This window comes from Schistocerca gregaria, chromosome 5 (assembly GCF_023897955.1).
Source record: "Schistocerca gregaria isolate iqSchGreg1 chromosome 5, iqSchGreg1.2, whole genome shotgun sequence".
NCBI lineage: Eukaryota > Metazoa > Arthropoda > Insecta > Orthoptera > Acrididae > Schistocerca > Schistocerca gregaria.
Genome location: NC_064924.1, coordinates 189,260,656 through 189,276,955, shown reverse-complemented (window position 1 = coordinate 189,276,955; position 16,300 = coordinate 189,260,656). Strand labels below are relative to the sequence as shown.

Here is a 16,300-nt window from a genome sequence, read left to right as displayed (position 1 = left end):
ATGAGAGGTTTGTTGCTTCTGCGGCTAACCAAGTGCCATTGTTATTTATACTCCCCTTAGACTTTTAGAGCGATCAGTGTTTCATTTTCGAGGAGGTGATTCGTGTCCATTATGTTTCTAAACGATAAACTTTCGCGTCTAGCTAAACAATTCGACAGTACGGACAAAAGTGGAATATATTGATTTATCCTGTCGGCAGCCAATTGTGCGCAGAGCTGGTGATGTTCTTGCAGTATATGTATGATGTTCTCGAGGAGTAACGGTTAGACACACAATACAGACTAACGCGGCCAGGTAAATAGGAAAGCCTGCAAGCAAATACAGTAGAGCAGTGCAAAAATGGTTCAAATGGCTCTGAGCACTATGGGACTCAACTCTGAGGTCATCAGTCCCCTAGAACTTAGAACTACTTAAACCTAACTAACCTAAGGACATCATACACATCCATGCCCGGGGCAGACCGCAGCGGTCTCGCGGCTCCAGACCGTACGTAGCACCTAGAACCGCACGGCCACTCCGGCCGGCGAGAGCAGTGCAAAATGGAAAAGCACTTGCTTCAAAGCGTATTACACTAAAAAATTTCACCATGTGAAAGAAATGTGTAACAATTTATTTATATATAGTCCACAACAATTGGAATAAATAGTTTCAGATTTTCATAAACGGTCAGTATCACAGTCAAATGTTGGCTGTGTTGTTAACGAAAATTTACTGGAAAACCATAAAGATGGCCTGCATTCTAAGAAACGGCAACGTTAAAGTGTTAATCAATTAATGGTCATGATTTTAACCAACGTGGTTGTGGGTGTTCAAATTGTTCAAATGGCTCTGAGCACTATGGGACTTAACATCTGTGGTCATCAGTCCCCTAGAACCTAACTAACTTAAGGACATCACACACATCCATGCCCGAGGCAGGATTCGAACCTGCGACCGTAGAAGTCGCGCGGCTCCGGACTGGGCGCCTAGAACCGCGAGACCACCGCAGCCGGCGGTTGTGGGTGTCAGCGATCTTACTTGTGATACGTACTTGCGAAGAAACAGTCACGACCGCAAAATATAATTTATTTAAAAAGACTGGTTTCGGCACATACAGTAGGCCATCATAAGATTGATTGCTCCACTTGCTTAGAGCTGGAGACGTGCTGACCAGCTGCGTGTTGTCGAGACGAAAACTGCAGACTCAGCACGTTGCCAGCTCCAGCAAACAGTGCAGTCAATCTGAAAATGGCCTACTTTATGTTCCGAGTCCTGTCATTTTAAATAACTGCAGCTATCGTCTTGAAAACACGCAAGTGCTGGGCATGTCGCCAGCTCCAGCAAATGGAGCAATCCATCTGAAGGCATACTAGGTGTGTCGACACCAGTCATTTTAAATAAATGGTCTTTGTGACTGCTTCTTTATAAGGAATAAACGGGCGTCTCACATATGGAAAACTGCATCAGACGGTTACAGTGTTAAGGGTTGGGGTTGCTAAGGGTTAAAATCTGAAACATAACAGTCGATACGATGCATTCCGAATCGTTCCAACCTTTATCGGTCAGTACCTGGGGATCGGAGACCAATTTATCGCGTCCTTACAATAGCTTCTCATATCATACTACTTTCTGCAGGTTACCAACTAATATTAAGATCAGTACACAAGCGGCCCGAAGTGCCGTTCCACAATGCAGTATTGGCTCTAGAGTAAAAACGTTTGACGACCACTGCCCTGAAGTCGACGAGCGGGTTAATCTAAGGGGGATCAGGAAGTCCGCGAACACCACGTATAGACGGACACGGGCTAAAGTCCAACCGCGAATGACTGAACAACTAGAAAGCCGAACCAAGCGCACGGCACGACTTGAAAGACAGATACAAGTTGGTCGATGTCGGCGTATAGCTGACAGGCCGGGGCGTATCGCCATCGAGAAGTAAACACTTGTGTCAGCTGTTCGGCCAATACAACGTTCCATGCGAGCCGTCTGTGACAGCTTGTTGCACTGCTCTACCAAGAGACACACACCACCTCATCTGCGTCTATATCAATGTCCGCCGGTGGGGTTCCTAAACACACAATACGTTACCCTCAGAAATATACCGTGGACCGCGGTCGGCTGCATATACGGGGTGATCAAAAAGTCAGTATAAAATTGAAAACTTAATAAACCACGGAATAATGTAGACAGAGAGGTAAAAATTGACACACATGCTTCGAATGACATGGAGTTTTATTAGAACCACCCCATATTGCTAGACGCGTGAAAAATCTTCTGCTGGTCCCGGCGGAGGTTCGAGTCCTCCCTCGGGCATGGGTGTGTGTGTTTGTCTTTAGAATAATTTAGGTTAAGTAGTGTATAAACTTAGTGACTGACGACCCATAAGATTTCAGGCACATTTTAACATTTGAACAAAGATCTCCTGCGCGCGTCATTTGGTGATGATCGTGAGCTCAGCCGCCACTTTCGTGATGCTTGGCCTCCCAGGTCCCCAGTCCGTGCGATTATTGGCTTTGGGGTTACCTGAAGTCGCAAGTGTATCGTGATCGACCGACATCTCTAGGGATGCTGAAACACAACATCCGACGCCAATGCCTCACCATAACTCCGGACATGCTTTACAATGCTGTTCACAACACTGTTCCTGGACCACGGCTATTGTTGAGTAATGATAGTGGACATATTGAGCATTTCCTGTAAAGAACATCGTCTTTGCTTTGTCTTACTTTGTTATGCTAATTATTGCTATTCTCATTAGATGAAGCACCATCTGTTAAACATTTTTTGAAATTTTGTATTTTTTTGGTTTTTTATAAAACCATATGTCAGTTCAAGTATGTGTGTCAATTTGTACTTCTCTATCTACATTATTTCGTAATTTATTCAGTTTTCAAATTTATACTGACTTTTTCATCACCCGGTATAACGAAAATCACCAAAGATGTAACGATTAGACCTTTTTATCTGTAGGGTGCCGGAGTGACAGAGTGGTTCTATGCGCTTCAGTCTGGAACCGCGCGACCGCTACGGTCGCAGGTTAGAACGCGGCCTCGGGCATGGATGTGTGTGATGTCCTTGGGTTAGTTAGGTTTAAGTAGTTCTTAGTTCTAGGGGACTGATGACCTCAGGAGTTAAGTCCCATAGTACCATTTGAACCATTTGAATCGTAGACAGTCATCCCATTGCAATTCACCCAAATCCTCGAAAAGGCGTAAATATCTATCAAGAACCTACTGTGATTTTAGGTAATATTCCGTCGGTACTTGGAGGAATATAGAAGCATTACAAGCAAAAATCTACTGTACTGATATTGCAGATTACCAGGTGTTTCACAAAGCGCTGAAAACCGGCTTTCAGCTTTTTAGGCCAACAGATAACCGAACACTGAACAGAGTCCACACAACATAAGCGAGACTTACAGTAGTACAAAGGTTGTATTTCCAAAGATGTGTGACCTTTCAAGCCTGCAAATGGCTCAAATGGCACTGAGGTCATCAGTCCCCTAGAACTTAGAACTACTTACACTTAACTAGCCTAAGGACATCACACGCATCCATGCCCGAGGCAGGATTCGAACCTGCGACTGTAGCGGTCGCGCGGTTCTAGACTGTAGCGCCTAGAACCGCTCGGCCACTCCGGCCGGCTCACGGCTACATGTCTACACGAAAGACACAAGTATAATGGAATGCACTAAGAAGCTGTGAATAAACAAACGTTATATTACGTTCGTATACTGTACTACACTTGAGTTTTTGGTATAGATGTGTAGTCATAAAAGGTCACGTACCGTAGGAAAACAGCTTCGACAGCTGTAAAGTATCACTGATGTATGGACCATCATTTTAGTCATATATAGTCTGAGGATATTCTAGAAAGCCGAACGCCACCTATAAAACCACTATCACTGTTCAACGGCAATACTGTGTATTTCACTTCTTAATAATCTTATTGTGTCTAGTGCACACGTGTTTCAGTTTAGAGATACATATAGTTTATTTCAGTGCGGCATTCCATGCATCCTAAGCACGTAAAATATTCCATTTTAAACATAGCTCTGTTCCGTAATATCACGTCAGCCCCGAAAAAGTGGTAGCACATTACTTTGACCCACACAGAAAAGCTCTTCGAGAGCCAAATAGTAGTAAGCTAGACTTCAAAAATTCCTTTGTGCGTAGTTCGGGTCCAAATCATAGATTTTTCGTCAAATGTCGGGGTGAAATCATAACCTTTACACAAAGCTACACTGGTTCAGTGACGTTACAGGCAAAACTAGTTCTGCGTGAGAACGAGGTACAAACATGAACCACCCGTTGTGGGTACAGCCATTGTTAATACTTTGGAGGTCAGATAATTATTATCGATTGAAATCTTGTGGTACTTTGTCACACAAGAAAGTTCGGTAGACGAATACATTAATAAAAGTAAAAGAAAACAATGGCGGATTTCTGTCGAGGGGTGAATGTTTTCGCGCGCCTTTTATCTACGTACTGTACGTGTAAATTAGTTACCGTATCTGATTTTCTACTGGCGGATAAAATATTAAAATAATTTACCGGAATGCGGTGAGTTGAAGTCTTCGACAGCCGCCGATGCTTTGACAGGTACACACCCTGTCATTTTCAAGGTAATAATGGAGCAAGAAAGCGCAAGGAGGCCTTATAAACATAGATGGACCTTCTCTGAAATTCTGTGTGGAATCCTCCACTTTCTCTTGTCAAAAAGCAGAGGATCAGAGTTAATGTTTTCGCAGCTATTGGTTATTTATATGCACCATCGATAACTTCTGACTTTTCTTTCTTTCTTTCAATGGTGCCATGTCCCGCACTGACGCAGGGTCGGCATTGTTAGGAACGGATTTGAAAGGGGTGGCCATATGCTCTTCCTTCCGCCACCCTGTAAACCCCGGGACGGAAGTAGTGTACCCCCTAGTGTCTGCGTCGAGTGTAATTAATGGAATTGTGCGAGCGTATTCAGATGTCTGCGAGTCGTGTAGCGGAGGCGGAACTTGGGGACCAGCCCAGTATTCACATATCGGGATGTGGAAAACCACCTAAAAACCACATTCAGGATGGGCGGCACACCGGCCCTCGCCGTTAATCCGCCGGGTGGATTCATCTGGGGCCGGCGCGCCTACCCGAGTCCAGGAAGCAGCACATTCCAAGTTGTTAGATTTACTTGCACAGCGCTCCCTTGCTGCCTCTGTAACTTAAAAGTGATACTTTGTGCACCTATCGCAGTATCGTCGGTTGCCGGAATCGTCACGCAGCTGCATTACCGCAAGTTATTCGAATAACCAATGTCTTTAACGTGCCAAATGTTGTTTCTAACGCGGGAGGAAAGTGATCGAAGTTGAGAACCATTAGCTTATCGAGGGGTAAGTACCTTTGTTGGTTCCCTTTGTTTCTAACCGTACAAGAAGAGCAGGAGCAACAGACAGGGGGCTTAGAGCAGGCGGCGCAGAGCGGCGGGATTATTGTAATTACGCGCTGGCAGAGAGGCGATAGCGGCCGCGTGCCGTCGCTGGCTGCGGCGCGCATTGTCCGCCACAATGGCTGGCTGTGCTTCGCAGCGTGGGCGGCGGCGCCGTCGCCGCCTAGGGCCGCCAGCGTGTCCGGCGCCGCCCCCGAGTCGTCTCCCCCGCGGTCGGGGCTTTGGAGCTCGGCGTGCCGCCGGCTGCTGCGCCTTCACTTGTCTGACAGCCGCGGGGCGGTGCTCTGTGCGCATCTGCGGCCCAATGCAGCTGCCGCGGCGCTGCGCTGGTTCTTTACAAACTGGTGGCGCACAGTACGTCTTTCGTATCTGACCTTGGCCGGTTCGATAATACGAGGGCATGGTGAAAAGTAGTGCCTCCGTATTATTAATGTGAAAACTCTTAAATTCTTTTAAATAGAGCACTCCGTCTTCAGGCCACGAGTGGCCTACCAGGACCATCCGACCGCCGTGTCATCTCAGTGGAGGTTGCGGATAGGAGGGGCGTGGGGTCATCACACCGCTCTCCCTGCCGATACGATGGTATTCTTGACCGAATCCGCTACTATTCGGTCGAGTAGCTCCTCAATTGGCATCACGGGGCTGAGTGCACACCGAAAAATGGCAACAGCGCATGGCGGCCTAGATGGACACCCATCCAAGTGTCGACCACGCCCAATATCGCTTAACTTGCGTGATCTCACCTGAACCGGTGTATCCACTGCGGCAAGACCGTTGCCCGGTTATCCTCCACACAGTCTCAATTTTGTCCCATTGAATTTCACGTTTCCAAAACTTAAAGAACACCTTCAAGGGTTACACTCTGATAGTGATAAAACGGTGCATACAGAAGAGAGGCAAAGTTAAACATTCTACACTGACGACATCAACAAACTGGTCTCCCATTGGGCGCAGTACATTTGTCACCAGGATGTTTATGTTCAGAAATGAACATGTAAACATGAAAAATAAAGGTGTCGAAAGTTAATAACTTTTGTTTTGCTTTAACAGCTTTAAGAGTTTTCGGATAAAAAATTTTCACGTATTACTTTTCAGCACGCCATCGAAGTTTTCCAGAAGAGTGACACATAATTTGGGACCTTCATATCCTCCCTCCTTCCCCTCATCCCATCACCATCACCACCACCACCGCCCGATCCCCAGCTACGAACGCCCCCTCTTTCCGCGAGCCAGCCACTCGCGTCTACTATATTCGTCAACTCTTATATAGGGTGGCCGGAAATTCCCGTTACAGACTTCTAGGGCTTGTAGAGGGGAGTGAGTACATCGTATTTTGAATAGGAACCCATATCCGGAAACGTCACCCAAAGAGAATACAGAGCGCCCAAGTTATAGCCGCGAGCGTCTGTAAATGTACGTATACACGGGGTGATTCCGTGATGATGTGTAGACTTTCTAGGATAATGGAGAACGATAAATGTATTAATTTGAAGCAAGGATTACTGCACCGGAAACGAACGAGTGGAAAGTCATAAACAAAAACCGTTCTGATACCTCCGACAGTTGAATACCTGTACCGGTTCTTGTGTTGCAAAGAGTGTAGAGCTGGTAACTTTCAGAGGTGGTAGTATGGACAAAAACAAGAAAAAACGTCCAATAAACGTGGGCTCTAAAATGCTTACTTCAACAGCTATGAACACTTGCTCAAAAGAGGAGATGTGTTTCACGATAGTCATTATGAACGAATGGTCATAGCTCATCATGTATGCATTTTAGAGCCCAAGTTTATTGGACTTTTTTCTTGTTTTTGTCCATACTACCACCTATGAAAGATACCAAACTACACTCCTCGCAACACAAGAACCGGTACATGTATTGAACTGTCAGAGGTATCAGAACGGTTTTCGTTTATGACTTTCGACTCGTTCGTTTCCGGTGCAGGAATCCTTACTTCAAATTAATATATTTTTCGTTCTCCATCATCCTAGAAAGTCTGTAACATTATCACGGAATCACCCCGTGTCTACGTACATTTACAGACCCCCCGCGCCTATAACTTTGACGCTCTGTAGTCTCGTTTAGTGGCGTTTCCGGATATGGGTTCCTATTCAAAATACGATGTACTCACTCCCCTCTACAAGCCCTAGAAGTCTGTAAGGGGAATTTCCGACCACCCTGTATATCACGCTACTTTCGATTTTCAGGATACACCATCCATCTATTGACTGTAATAATGAACCATTTCACTAATAAAATTCTATTTTAGCCATGTAATAGTTCTATGCGCCCCTTTTGAGTATGTGTAGGTCTTAATCAGTAACCAATGTGTTTAACGTTCCGACCGATATTTCACACAATGGAGCAATGTGCGCTGAGTCGACGGATCCTTCATAAGATTTCTCACTGTTTTTGAAATGTGAGGTAAAACAAATTTCATAGTCTTAGCTTGATTTTGATTTTCTTTCTCTTCTTTTTCTATGGAACGCATTATACTGTTTCTCTTTTCTTCAAACTTTTTCGTCAGTTTGGGTTTCCGGAATCAAGAGTTGACATCACACTGAGTCGGCTGCAGTGCGTCATTCTTTGTCGTGGTAAGAAGTTTATTCCTCATGACTGAGCATTAACGAAGCGCTCCGTGTTTTCCCGTCAAGAGCAGCTGCAATTTTCTAGTCTAAATGCCCTAACTTTAGTAATATCCAGATAGAAGCAATTTACTCATGTCATCATTATAAGAATCCATTCTCCGTAGCTGAATTGTAGCCATAGCTGTTTTCTAACGGTGTACTTGCTTTGATTATTGGTGGCCGCACCGCGTTAAAGCTGACACCCCAGCACTCAAACGATTTCGGATGGAAATATTTCCACAAAACGGAGAGCTGCACAAGGTTTACTACTTTTTATCTATAAAAATTCTAATAAAAGTTTTATTTTTGGAGATACAGGGTAGCACAATTAGTCTGCAGGATATTGTCCACGGGGTAATAGGAGCTTTTTTTTTTTTAATTTGACAAAATGATGGAACGACTAGCATGTGAAACAAAGAAGTAGTTCTGTCGTGTGTTTTTGGTCACGATTTTCTTAGAGTAACTGATGAATCAAATAAAATAAAACAAATTAGACTCTCACTCTTTCCGATTTTGCCCGACGACTAACTCAGGCAAATTTGAGAAAGATATGTCTTAGTGTGCCACCAGTCCATTCCGTCAGCTTGAAATGCACTGTCTCTCAAGCTGACGGAATGATTTGCCGGCACACTAATAGACATAAGTTTCTGAAATCTGCCTGAATTACTCGTCGGGCATATCCAAAGGCGTGATAGTGCAATTTCTTTTATTTTAGTTTATTCATCAGTTACTGCAAAAGAGACTTGACCAAAAACACAGGACAGAACTACATCTTTGTTTCAAAGTCCGTCGTTCCATTATTTAATCAAATTCCAAAAAAAAAAGTGTGTTACCACTCCGTGTACAGTATCCTATAGCTTAAAAAATTGTTTTCTGATTTCAGATGTAATATGCGGACTGGAGGACACATCTCATTTTGCACAGAGTCACTTTAAGTCCTCGAATGGAGGTGGGACTTGTTGATAACTGAATTTCTTTTAAAAAAATAGGAAATGATGACCAAGAATCAGTAAACAACCCGCAGAAAGATTTATGTTAATTGCTTCATCAGATTTTCTTAAAACAATTGTATAAAGCCATTATTTTACAGGCTGATAGAGAGCTACAGTCCATTTGTAACTGCTATTTGTGAAACTGTAATGGAATATATATTTATAGAATTATATAATAATATACGTAGATTAGTCCTAAAACTTGTCGTTAATTTCCTTTCTGTGACGTTACAATGAACTAATTCCCACATTAAGATGTCATATACGAAGTAAATCAACAAAATTCGTAGGTATGCTATATACGTTTTTTTTTAAATGTGTATATGTTCTTCTGTAATTCTTCACATACCCCACCATTATTTCGAAAACTGCGATTAAGCATTCAGTTATTATAGACCGGCGTTTCTGGCGTGTTGACGTCGCAGTCAACGTCTACACATGTAATGACAAGTCCTGATTTTCTAAATGTACACTGGCTCTCTAAATATGCCATAAAGGGCTTCTGACTAAGTATATTATTATTGCTTCCAAACTGGAAGTACTAAACAGGTGACTCACGAGAAAAATATTAGTTCCAACAACGCCCACAAAGGCCAGAAAATTAGCAAGTATTGAAAAAAATTAAAAAAAATAATGAGTGGTTTCTTTTGGACAACATGGATGACAGTGGACTGACAAAACGAAGCTTAAAGTGTCTCTGCCAATGGAATTGCTAACAATCGGGATTCGAGAAGTTAATAAAGATTTAAAAATACGCAATATGAAAGAAGAAGCAACAGAAACAGATATTTAAAAAAAGGAACGTGCTAAATTCAAAATGTTTCCGAGGTGAAAACGGTAGTAAAATAGGTACTAAGGCCAAAGAAAGATGTGTCAGAACAATGGAGGAAAAGAAAATAACAAAGGACGAGTAACTGAAACTATCGCGTGTTGCCCAGATGGTCGAGTTGAAAAGAAAGAAAAAGATATATGTTACGTACAATAACTTCCGATTTTAGGTCTTCCCTTTTGCAGATGTGCTGTAAATATGATACTTTCTCTCAGAGCCTGACGTTGCTATACACTCACGTTATTGACAGATATTTCGTCATGGATTCTCCGTTCATTACTGCAAATTAGTCGCAATATTTTACTTTTCTGATTCAGTCGAACGTTTTTCGACGCTACACCTCAAGTTTCAGCGACTACGTTTACGCTTTTGGGTGTTAACGCCTGCTTCAGTTTATGAAACTGGCAGTAAACGGCCGACATGTCACACGAACAGTATCATGACGAGTGTCGCTTTCTGAGTCATTCATCTTTAGATGATCTAAAAATGAAGATAAAAATGAAAAATGAAGGTAGTAAAATAATAAATTATAGCATGAAACCAACTTCTAAACACAACTACTAATATTCAGATACACTACGTGTGTAGGTATTTTTGTTTTTGTAATTTGCTTTTCTAGTGTTGTCCTTTCCTCTTCTATCATTATGTTTCTCCTTTTCCTTTTCTGTTTAATCAGATTTTCTGATGACACAACTCGAAGCCTAAACCGATCGTAACACCATTTTGTTTCACCTGACCTAAAATGAGGTAAAGATTTCGTCAATCAGCACTACTATATTGCGACCGTTGAACTGACTTACCGTGCGAATCATCGGAGAACTTACGTGTTAAAATGGACTATAAATCACAGTGCAACTCGGTTTTTTCTCATATTAACGAACACTGACAGAAGTAGTAGGTGACAGACAAAAATCTGAGGACCGAGCGGGAATCGAAGCCGAGATCTTCAGTTCAATAGTGTGGCACTTAATCGCTTAGCTACCGCGAAACTGCAAGACTGAAATGCAAAATAGATAAAAAAAGTTACAAAGCAGTCGTAGTGTTCTCTTATGGCAGTAAGCGTAGTCCACGTCATATTTTTATTTCTCCGTTAGTCTCGTCTGAAACGCTGTTCTCATAAAATTGAAAGCGACGACTTTCATTTATTGCTGTGTTACAAACCGAAGCAGATATAACGACCAAAAACGTCAATGCTTTCGCTGGAAACGGAGCGTTTTGGACTTCGTAACTCGCAGGAAACGGCCGGAAGTTTGAAATGACCCATATACCATTTATAGTAAATCATGTAGAACTTCCCGAAAAAAAAGTATTCAAATACGGAATAAGCAAATTTGATTTTTGAGAGAGACCTCATGTTACATTTAGGTATTTCTATGGTTTTTTTATAATCATTATTGTTAGCATACATCAGAAATGCGTAAGTACTACGGTACGGAACGGACAGTCTCGAAAAGACCTTGTAAGATGAACATAAAGAAAAGTGATTGATTGTAGTCAATTAAATCAGGGGCTGCTGAGGGACTTAAATAAGAAACGGGCCACTGTAAGTAGTAGATGAGTTTTTCTATTTCAGCTGTAAAATAACTGATTATGTTCGACGCAAAGAGGTTACAAACGTCACGTTCACAATAACAAGAAAACCTATCTGGAAAAGAGAAATTTGGTAATGTCGAACATAAACTTGAATGGTAGGAAGTCTATACTGAAGGTGACTGGAATTTATGATACCTGAACGACGAAGATTTCATAAAGAAAATATGGTTTTGAAATCTGATGCTACAGAGGACTGCTGAAAATTAGACAAGTAGATGGAACAATTAATCAGGAGGTAAAGAGTCTAACTGGGGGAAAAAATGAATTAATGGAACAACGTGACTAAAAACTGGGATCGGTTGAAAGGACACGTCCGGAGGCGTCAATGAATCAATCGTTCACTTGGCAAGGGCTTCTAACAATAGACTGGCATAGAAATCTGCATTAAAGTGGTCTTAGGACTGAAGAAGCACACTGGGTGTCAAGTGCCCCAAAGAAAGAAGAAAACAATGCATGTATCAACCAAATGCAAATAAATGTAAGGCGAATCAGGATGTTTCATGCCACACAGCCGTACCTGCTGATCGGCACGAGCCCAGCAATTTCACAGAGGTGCCAACTTCCAACGTACGTATCTTTACTTTCGGCAGCACCTAGCTGGGTAATATTGCACCAACATTACTGACACGTATCAATCACTTGTTTTTACAACAGTGTAACTACTAAAGAAACGCGAGGATGCGTTTAATCTCTGAGTAATGTTTGGGATTCAACTGCTTTGCTCCTCTTTTTCTCAGCAAGCAGTGCAACGAGTGGAAACGAGCTCGTCGCGTATTGTGCATCTTCTATTGTTTTTTAAACGCAGCGTCTAGTGAATAGGCCGTCATCGCACTGCACGCGTAATATCTTTGGGCGCAATACTGCCACCTATACTTGAACGTAGTTATGGTACCATAGAGGTGCCTAAGGTAAGTGCTGTAGATACTGTAACTACTATTGTGGATGTGGGATACTTAAGTTTCACCTTCATCTTTTGATGGAATATACTTTGTTGCAGTAGGAGGATGGTATATCAGTAATTTAATGTGGAGAACACACAATTCATATGAATAATAAGGTGACAGAAAATTTGAATAAACTTCAAAGAACACATATGGAACACATACAAATAGACGACATAATAAAATATTCAGTTGTTCATTCCTGGTACTAGTAAGTGTAATACTCAAATGATAACCTACTGTAGAATAAACATTGTGCGTCTTCACACGATTCAATGAATGTGCTGTTTCACTTTATTTAAAAACGAAACTGTATGCGTAACAAAAGTATAATACTCATTTCTGTGGGTCTCCGATAGGAAAAAAATCTTCCACAGACGGATAACTATTTTTTGCTGTTGTGAAAACAGGTTTGTTAATATCGGAAACGTAACTCGATATTTCATTTACGTATTTCCGCGGTGATCGAGCTTCCTATTTTGAAGCAGAAATACAATTATCTGGGCGAATAAATCTTAGAAAAGTCTTTTTAATATTTTTTACACAAACCTATGTTACACTACCACTACAAGACAGACAAGAGTGCGACAAATGAATTACAGTGACGCGTCACGATTTCTCATACGGGAGTTGGGGCTACGTCCTTTAGGAAAACTGTTGGGGAGGAGGAAATAGCTGCTCACCAATGAACAGGATGCAGTAATAAGTTTCCTGAAAAAAAGACTTCGCCCCGTATTCAACATCGCTGAAACGTTTATGATACGGCGATAGTGTGGGTTCCAGGATGGATTCCCTTAACTAAATAACCCACTTCAACGATTGGATTGGGAGGCAGGTCGGGAGAAAGTGACCCGGCCACTAACAGTAAAAAGCAATGGACCTCTTCCATCCCATGGGATCGGATCTTTCCACACAGTTCCCTTGGTCCTTGCTTATCTTCCTGCGCCGAGGTAATTTCAGCGCAGCCCGGGAACAGCAGAGGGTAATGAGAAACCTGACAGATTGCCCGATCAGGTCGCAACGACGCATATGAGCAGTTTACAACCTGGACGGCGACTACTTGAAATTGTTTCTAACAGCCGATACTGTGCGTCGTACCCATAAAACAATATTTTACTTCAAAAGTGAACGACAGCGGAAAAGTTTTTATATCTGCGTTGCGAGTTCTTTCATAAAAGAGAAAGTAATGGTGATACAGAAGAGAACTTACTCATTTTTCTTTTGACTTAACAAGTAAGACAGCATAACAATAAACGTAATCCGGCGCTGGGTAATTCAAAATTCATGTGTACAAAATATTATATTGATGTAGAATGCTTTGTTCGAATAACACGCAATTGTTGCAATCCGAATTTTTTTCAGCATCTTACATAAAAAATTGTAAACTTTTGTACAAAGGAGTGTTCTTACGACACACTTGTTTCTCTTTCTCTTGAGCGAATGCAACGACGGATATAACGGAAACGCGAAGGAGACGAACAATACAGACTTCTAGCTAATAAATGTCCAACTCAGCACAATTTGATTCACTTCATTTCTCTTAAAAATAAAAAAGAAACAAAGTTAGTGTCCTCCTTAGAATAAATATTCTGATTGTGACGTTATGGGGTTGCGGAGTAATATGTAATGAGAACCTAGCCATAAAAATCTGCATATTATATTCAAGTTCCTTGTAACTCAAACTTGTGCTAAGTTGTCTTGTCGTCGTACTTTCCCTTGCTTACTTCTCGGTTGCAAAGAAAATTTTGTTCTGCTACGATATGTGAGGTCTTTTATGATTAAAGCATTAAAACTAAACACTTTTTCCGGTGTCAAAGCTAGACACATTTGGTATTACGAAAATATTTATCAAAGTCGAAAAATAGACTATGTGGCAGAGAACAGGCATTCATTTCGCGAGAGATGGGAAAGAAACCAAATTAAATGATGTCATATTCCACTGTCTCATCTAACTTAGTGTTATCGTACATTAGAAAACAATAGTCTTCCAAATATTTGTAATACCATAGACACCGAAGTAAATTTGCAGTTTCGTTTCTTGAACTTACATGTCATTATCGCTATACTGAAGATGTTTAGGAGACAACATTCTACGCTGTGAAACATTTTTGAAGATCTTCAGCTGTAACTAATTGCTGTATATTATTCAACACAAAGTACAATGCAGTAGATATCGATATGCTAGTAGTATACATGATCAGCTGTTCATGGTAGCTCCTTCAATATTGATTCCTCTTTCAACATTCTTAATCATATAGAACGATGATAGCTGAACATTACGCTTTTCTCAATGAAAGGCGGGTGTATGTACGACGGATTTAACTTAAAGACCTGCCCCACAGAGCTTTTTTTTCGTGAGATGCCACAGTTGTATTTCTTATAAGAAAACTTTCAGTCTTTCGTCGCAACAGACTATAAGGATGTTTCGCTTTGCTTGGATAGGAAAGTACTCCATAATCCGGTGACACCTCTCGCCACCAAGACGGATAGCCCCGTGGCAACTAACCGTAGAGCAAATGTATAGATATTTCCACAGAGCAAGAAATTTAGTTATTGAACACATGGGAAGAGGTGAAAACAATTCTGTTTCGACCATAACATTGTGTTAGTGCTACCCGTTTCACACCCCGTAAAAAACAAAAACAAAAAAAAAACTTGTATGCAGAATACATTATAGGAATCGGTTCCTTTATTTTCGTATCAGTTATGTGAGCTGCCCATACAACTTGATAAGTACGTAATGTCACAGACACGCGTCTAAGACGTTATCATTCATTGTAGCATATGCCACGGCTCTTACACTTAGGCGGCATAAAAGACAATGGTTTGCTGATGTAACCTGTAAGCTGTGTTGTTGTGATTTATTTGCGAAATTGGAAATTGTAATAATTTTAACAGACGATTAGTTTGGAAATATGTGATCAGCCATGCATGGTACCTCTAATGTTTAATCTTGGCCTTATAAATAAACGTGTGTATGTTGCGTGCCAACTGCTTAAAAATCTCTGCCCTCAACGAAACAGGTACATATGGAAGGTAGGTACACGTCATAAAGTGGTCTGACAAAAGATTCTTCCGGGACATGACGTATGGCCTTGCAGACATCAATTGTCCCCTTCAGACAATGATGAGGGGATAGCATTGTTCAGACAAAACTCACCCCTCGAACCGATGGCACCTCTCGCCCACACGACGGCCGACATCGTGGCGACAAACTGTAGGATGACTGCTGCAGATATTCCCATATCGGCAAGAATTTGTTGACAAGTTTATTTTTTTAAAAAAATAGCGTCAGTAACTGGCGCTTCAAGTTCTTCTCAGTACTGAAATTGTCACTGAGTGTGGGAAAGTATCTCAATCTTCACGGTAAAAGTGTCAAATACTAGTCGAAGAAAAGGGGGCGGTGCTCCTAAGGGCAGCGAATTTCTGTCGGAGGGTGGGTGTCACACTACCCGCTGCTGGTAAGGCGGCCGGCGACCGCAGCTGCCATAGCTGACGAGACCAGTAGCCGGACGGCAACACGCACGCACGCAGTGCCGTATACAGAGCGCGTCCCGGAGATTGCAGCGCCGATGACTTTCCGGGAGACCCGACCTAGCGGCAGGAAGCGCGCAGAGCGACTGAGGAGGCTCGTCCGTTCCTTCCGGGGAGCGCGCCAAACTGGCCGCCGGACGCGACGGCGCATGCGCCGCGAGCGGAGAGCCGGGCGCGAGCACCGCGCATGCGCGGCGCACCAGCCAGTTCAAGGCACCCCCTTGCGGCGGCCTTCTAAATCTGCAGCAGCGCAACAGCAGCGGCGGCGGCAGCAGCAACCGGCCGCGTGGGTTGGCACCCTTAATGACTGCCCCATTAAGTCCGATTCGCTGCGAATGCTAAGGTCGCGCAGATTGCTCGCCGTTAGCGCCTAATTGA

At 42.5% G+C, this 16,300-nt stretch overlaps 1 protein-coding gene across 4 annotated transcripts in view; it reads right to left on the bottom strand.

Moving 5' to 3' along the window:
- Window positions 1–16,065, bottom strand: part of LOC126272310 (lachesin) — an 853,630-nt gene extending 837,565 nt beyond the window's left edge. For 3 of the 4 annotated variants that reach the window (XM_049975087.1, XM_049975088.1, XM_049975089.1), the window contains exon 1: window positions 15,549–16,014. In XM_049975087.1, the coding sequence (XP_049831044.1) occupies window positions 15,549–15,633 (85 nt within the window). In that variant the 5' untranslated portion in view covers window positions 15,634–16,014. Of the gene's footprint in view, window positions 1–15,548 lie in introns of all 4 variants that reach the window. The other variant, XM_049975090.1, reaches the window with a different exon arrangement.
- Between the last annotated feature and the right edge of the window lie 235 nt (window positions 16,066–16,300).